At 47.7% G+C, this 6,000-nt stretch overlaps 1 protein-coding gene across 1 annotated transcript in view; it reads right to left on the bottom strand.

Moving 5' to 3' along the window:
* Positions 1-1,839: 1,839 nt before the first annotated feature.
* Positions 1,840-6,000, bottom strand: part of ERCC3 (ERCC excision repair 3, TFIIH core complex helicase subunit) — a 29,005-nt gene continuing 24,844 nt past the window's right edge. Inside the window, exons 13-15 of the mRNA XM_070475843.1 lie at positions 5,868-5,986; positions 3,876-4,028; positions 1,840-2,328 (exon numbers count right to left, since the gene is read on the bottom strand). Of these exons, the coding sequence (XP_070331944.1) occupies positions 2,197-2,328; positions 3,876-4,028; positions 5,868-5,986 (404 nt within the window). The 3' untranslated portion in view covers positions 1,840-2,196. The remainder of the gene's footprint in view (positions 2,329-3,875; positions 4,029-5,867; positions 5,987-6,000) is intronic.

Below are 6,000 nucleotides of genomic sequence, written 5' to 3'. Positions count from 1 at the left end.
TTACACAAAAAAAGTTTTTCTTTTACAGGAGGGCGGAAACAAGGAGATTGGGGACCTCCCTGGCAGTCCAGTGGTTACTATCAGCCTTCCAATGCAGGGGAACTAAGATCGCACGTGCCTTGGGGCAAATGAGCCTGTGTGCACCAACTAGAGAAGCCCCCAAGCACCGTAACTTGAGAAAAGTCTGTGCACAACAAAGACCCACCGCAGCCAAACCAGAGGAGGTGAGGAAGTGGGATGAACAGCAGTGGCGTGGTCAGGTGGTGGATCACACACCGTTTTCCCGAGTCCAGCCTGCTCTCAGGAGGGGCTGTAAGCTGAGGGCGGGCCTGTGGGAAGGACAGAATCTTAACCAAGATTTGGTTAGGAAGCATTTTGTTCCAGTTGATCAGTGGGAACAAGTAATTCAGCTAGTCACAGGAGGCAAAGAATGGCAGGTCTGTGTTTGGCCTCATCACTGGGAAATGAGGAGAGTACCCTTGAGTCTTAAGACATGTGGGGAAAAGTGGTTCTTTATAGTAAGCTGTTTTCCAGAACACAAAAGATTGGGTGTTCCTTTAACATGTTGTCTCTGTCTTCCAGGATCATAGAGCTTGGGTAAAACTTGACATCACCCATGGATACAAAAGAACAAGAAAAGAGTAAGCAACAAGGACAGAAATGAAAATACAAGTGTTTGCCATTGCTTGAGCATCTCAAGCATTAAGGTGTGACAGGATATGAGAATCTGGAAATAATACTGGTTAAAGTCCAGCCTGAGACAGCTGGGAGCCACCCACTGTGCGAGTGACGGGCTGGTCTGTGGCCTCTGCACAGATATGCTTGATCACAGGTCTGGCTCACTGGTCCTGAAGGTCTGGCTGCTCAGGGCCATCTGCAGGGTTTGAACGGACAAAGCAGCTGGCTCTCTGTGGGTCACCACCAACTGCTGGCCAGACTGTAACAGTGTGTTTGTCCTGAAAGGTCGGCTCAGAGAAGTGGAATTCAGGGAAACTGGCTCTTGCTTAAAAGCACTCTTGATGAAATGAATGTGGCCTTCTCCCCAACAAGGCACTGACAAATGGAAACGCTGCTGCCAAGCGGCAAGAGGTAGGCAGGACTCTTGGGAAGCCTTAGTCATATAGAATGAGCCTCCTTAAAACACTGCAACACACTCTTCAGGACCTTGTGCATGCCTGTCTGTCTTCTATGGTATGAAAGAACACCTTTTCTTTCATACTAGGAATAAGAGGAAAAAAGCCCAGAGACATTTTTCAGAATAAAGGAACCAGCCATTAAAGATCTAAGGGTCATGTTGATGTATGGCAAAACCCATCACAATATTATAAAGGAATTATCTAATTATCTTCCAATTAAATTAATTAATTAAAAAAAAGATCCAAGGGTACTAAAGTGCTATTGGAAGAGGAATCCAGCCTTGTAGCAACATCAACAATGTATCCTGAGGGAGAAATAAGAGATCATTCTCTCAAAGAAGATCAACCACCAGGATCTGTGTGCACTGTGGATCCGAAAGGAGGTGATGGCCTTCAGGTGACTAGAGGGCCTACAGCTGCGGGTACCTCCCGTGGAACACACGTGAGCTGACCAGGGGCCAGGCAGCACTGCAAACTGCTCAAAATCCTCGCTCGCTCCGGACCACCCTCCCCAGGTTCACAGGGCCTTCCCGGCAACACAGTACACTAACTGGCAAGTCTCTTCTCGTCTCTCTAGCGTTCCCTGCAGACTGGCCCCATCTTACTTCTCTGGGCCTGACACCAACTGAAACCCTGCTGGAGGTTTGTCATCTAGACATAACTGATGGCAAGGCTTCATAAGAACACCTATAATGAAGAGTGGTTAAACATCCCACTTCTGTTTATTCAGGAGAACATTAAGATAAATACACCTAAATATTACAAACTTTTTATATACAAGAATGAACACTCCCCCACAATTCTGAAAAGTGGTCTGAAAAAAAAAAACCCAAAAAATATAGTCTCCCGATTCCCACTTTTAAACCCTGGATGACCCAGGAAGACAGAATCAATCTCTTGATGCATTTTCTTCAATGCAGTTAACAGATACTCCAATCTAGATTGGTTTGGCCAATGCTATTGGAAAGAACATGGATGTAGAAAGAAAATGCTACGTTTAAAATCCTTTTCCAATGTTGGTGCTGGGCATCCAGCCTTCAGCTACATGACCCTGTGGGCGTCACTTCCTGAAGCGCTTGAAAAGCGGGTGCACGTGCTTAGTGGAAGTCTTACTCCGGGATGAGTGGTACTCCATGTACACCGTGTCGTCGGCCCCAGACATGGAGCTCATCGTGCCAAAGCGCCGGGACACCTGCGGGGGAGCCGGCCCACTGTTAGTTTCCAAGGTGAAACACCCTCCCTTCCACATTTATAGTCATAGTAAGCTTTAAAATGTTTAAGTTTCATAGATTTTATTATTTTTAAAATAAACATTTACTGACTACTTAGTATGTCTCGGGTATTACTCTAAGCAGCTTATACTTATTTGTTACATGTCTTAACTTACCGAATCCTCACAATCATCCTAATGCTCATTTTACAGAAGAGGAAACAAACACAGAGAAATGAGGTAACTCGTCCAAGAGCACACAGCTCTCTAGAGATGGGACGTGAACCCATGCTTCAGATTCCCTGTACCTAACCGTAATACCATACTGCCTCTCTTAATGGCAATTTCTAAACAGAATTTTAACAGTGAGGGCAGGAGTCCTTCAAATTTCCTGAGACCCTACCATAAGACTTTGAATCAAGCAGAAACTCAGAAAGCCCCAGGCCTGAATCTTGGTTTTATGTCTCACTGAGTGGCCTTGGGCAAATACTGAATGTCTGTAACTCAATGAACTCATGTGTAAAATGGGGATAACCACATCTGCTTGACATATGTGGTGTGAACAGAAATCACACAGGACAAGGGTCTGACCCAGTGCTTGGCACACAACTCGCACCAGATTACAAGCAAAGGATGCAGACAGGTGCTGAAGCCACACCTTCCGCAGCCTGACCTTAGGTGACCCATTGTGAAGCGGAATTGACTTGACACCACCTTCAGACAGAAACGGGAAGCTTCTCTGGGCACCCATGGAGGGTGCCCTGGAGAAGATCCAGCCCCCGACCGCTGGCTCTGGGGACAGGAAGGTCTCAGGTTGCAGGGCACACAGCACCTCTCCAGGTGACACAGCTTCCTTCTTCCCTTGTTCCACTCTCACTCACCTTTCAGCTCTACCACTAACTTAAGTTTCAAACGCACCTGGTTAAGCAGTACTTCCCTCCTTGGAAGGGCCAGATACGAATTCCTCATCGTGATACTTTCATTAGTTATACCATATTATATTTGCCTGGCACAACAACAGGCATTCGATAAGTATGTGCAGAATAATTGAAAAGTTGAACGCTTGCAGAGAACTCTAAATATTTCAAAATATATATTGAAACTACAATATGAGTTCTTTCTCAGACATGTCTTACAGGCTGGAAGGCTGTGTTCTTACTGAGGAGGAAGCCGGGGTGAGGTGACTTGCCCAAGGCCAAGAGGGGCAGCCCCAGGTCCGTCACACTCCTTCCCACAACCACCCTAGTGAGAGCCGGGGCTCCAACATCCAAATACTAACAAACACTTATGCCAGACTATTACGTGAGCACAGCAGGAGACAACTACACTCACCATGGGCTCAGACACGTAAAATAAGACACACACAGAAAGGCTAACAGGGATGACTTCTATTATTTCCTTCTCTACAATTTCCCATGCTTTCCAAGTTTTAAAAAAACCACATACACACAGAACTGTGAAGCTGTATGTGTGTCTAAGACTCTGTCCTTCAGGAGAACTGACATCTGGAGCCTCACCTACTCACTCACCTGGCTGGATTTGGAGCCAAATTCTCCTGCCACCACCTCCTCCTCAGCATCCAGGTCAGTGGCCGCCAGGACCTTCTGTAGGAGCTGCTGTTGTTCCTCTTTCGTTGAAAATGCCAAGTCTTCCTCTTCCATGCCAGCAAGCTTGGTGATCACCTGTAGAGGGGAATCCTCTGGTTTCCTCTCCCTTGGTCCGATCCCACCTTCTCCTAGGCTCATCTGGTCTGGTCGCCTCCCTGCTCAGGCCCAGCGGAGAAGCTGCCTAGTAACAGAGCGCTCCTTTCTGGCAGTGCAGAGCCAGTCTCAGGAGCCGCCTCAATAAGGAGCTTATTTAGCCAAGGCCTGCAAGGCAGGAAAGGTTCAGCAAATTCTAGGGCATCTGCTCCCAACACATGGCACCTACATGACCACTTACAGAAGGTCTCCGGGATCCTGGCCACCTCCAAGCTGCCATTCTCATAGCTTCCCTGTCTCGCCCCAGGTAAAGGGAGGGACCAGGAACTGGAGGGGACAGCCTGTCGCCCTTCAAGAACGTGCTCAACCCCCAGGCCTGGCACCTGGGGCTCCTAGCAGGAGGGGCATGTACCAAAGACTGGGTATTTTCTCTAAAAGAGAAGGACAGCAGCAGGGTGGAGATTTGGTTTTCACTTCCTTGGGGGCAACTCACTACAAGGCCTACCTATCCCTGCAGAAAGCGAGGACTGATTACGTGAAAGGAACTTCTTTTCTGCTCCTGCCTCTCTAATTTTCCCATAATTTTAAAAGAAAATTCCTACAAGGAAGGACCTGACTGAGCCCTCCAGCTGGCCACAGATCTGGAGTACAGATGTGGGACACTTCTGCCCTGGGCTCCTCCCCAGGGTCATGATTCTGGGAACCCTAACCCAGCTGTTCCCAGCGCGGTGAGGCACGCAAAGGCAGCTCCCGCCAACCCAGACCACCACGTGCTCAGCACTTTGTCAAGCTCACCTCTCAAAGAACCCAGAGCACTTCCTGATTCAGTGCTTCTCTTACCCTTATGACTCTCCTGGGAATCAGAAGGTATGAATGCTGTTATCACCACAAATGTTACACAGACAGACAAAAAGGTTACAGTGAAAATCCTTCAAAAAACTGTGCCAAGTGTCCTGAACTAGAATTCAGCATAAGTCTGAGAAGTGTCACTGCCTCGGACTGAAAGAGGAGGGTCGGACAACCCTGTCCTCTTGTCTAAGGTGATAAAGGGAACTCTGTTAGTTCCCTGATTAGTTCTACCCTAAAATAATTTGAAGAAGATACAATTTAAAGTAGATGGAGAGGCAGCCTACAGTCTTCCACAAGTCAGGAACCTGGGAACCTGGATGTTCTAAGATGTCCTTTCAGTCCCCTGCTTGCAGTACCCTCCACAAAAACAACAACAACAAAAAAACCCCGTTGGGATACTAAATCCTGGCATAAATTTACTATCTGTGTCAAGAGGAAGGAAAGCAAATGCTTTCACCAATGAAAGTCAGCCAAAGCTTCAGAGTTTCCCAAGTTATTAGAACACCAGATTTATATAGTACATGGATGGCTCCTGATGTTTGAGGCTCACGGAAGCCGAGGCTCACCAGATGACTAAGGACGGAGCTCTCCCAGCTACTGGAGGGAACGCCTGAGAAAGTAAACCCAAGGGGTTCACACTAACACAGTGGTGGCCACAGTTCCTTGGCATCTCAGGTTCTACTAGGTTAGCACATTTTTCCCACCAACATCTAATGGGATTTTTTTTTTGCAAGATGACTATAAAAAGTTAACAAGCTGAAACTCCACATGTTGCTTGCTTCAAAGGCCCCGTTCCCTGAGAGGTTGGAAGCAGAAGAGGAGTCTGAGGTAGGGCCCCCAGTCCCCTAATATTCTGTGCCTGGCGGAGGCCTGTCCCACGCTTGTGCTGACAGTGGCCTCCACTTCTCATGGAGGACTGGGTAGAAAAAAGCCTCAGTCCGACTCTGACCAGAGACCAAAATGGATACATACCTTGAAGCTGTAACCTTGATCTACCAAGAACCTCTGCCGCTTGGTTGAGTAGGCCATTTCCTGCGTGTCCTGGGATACCAGCGAGTAGAAGAAGGCATTGTACTCCTCTGCAACCATCCCTGGGGGGAGGGCA

Source organism: Odocoileus virginianus, chromosome 13 (assembly GCF_023699985.2).
Source record: "Odocoileus virginianus isolate 20LAN1187 ecotype Illinois chromosome 13, Ovbor_1.2, whole genome shotgun sequence".
NCBI classification, from domain to species: domain Eukaryota; kingdom Metazoa; phylum Chordata; class Mammalia; order Artiodactyla; family Cervidae; genus Odocoileus; species Odocoileus virginianus.
Note: the sequence above shows the minus strand (reverse complement) of the source record. Positions and strands in the feature narration are given on the sequence as shown.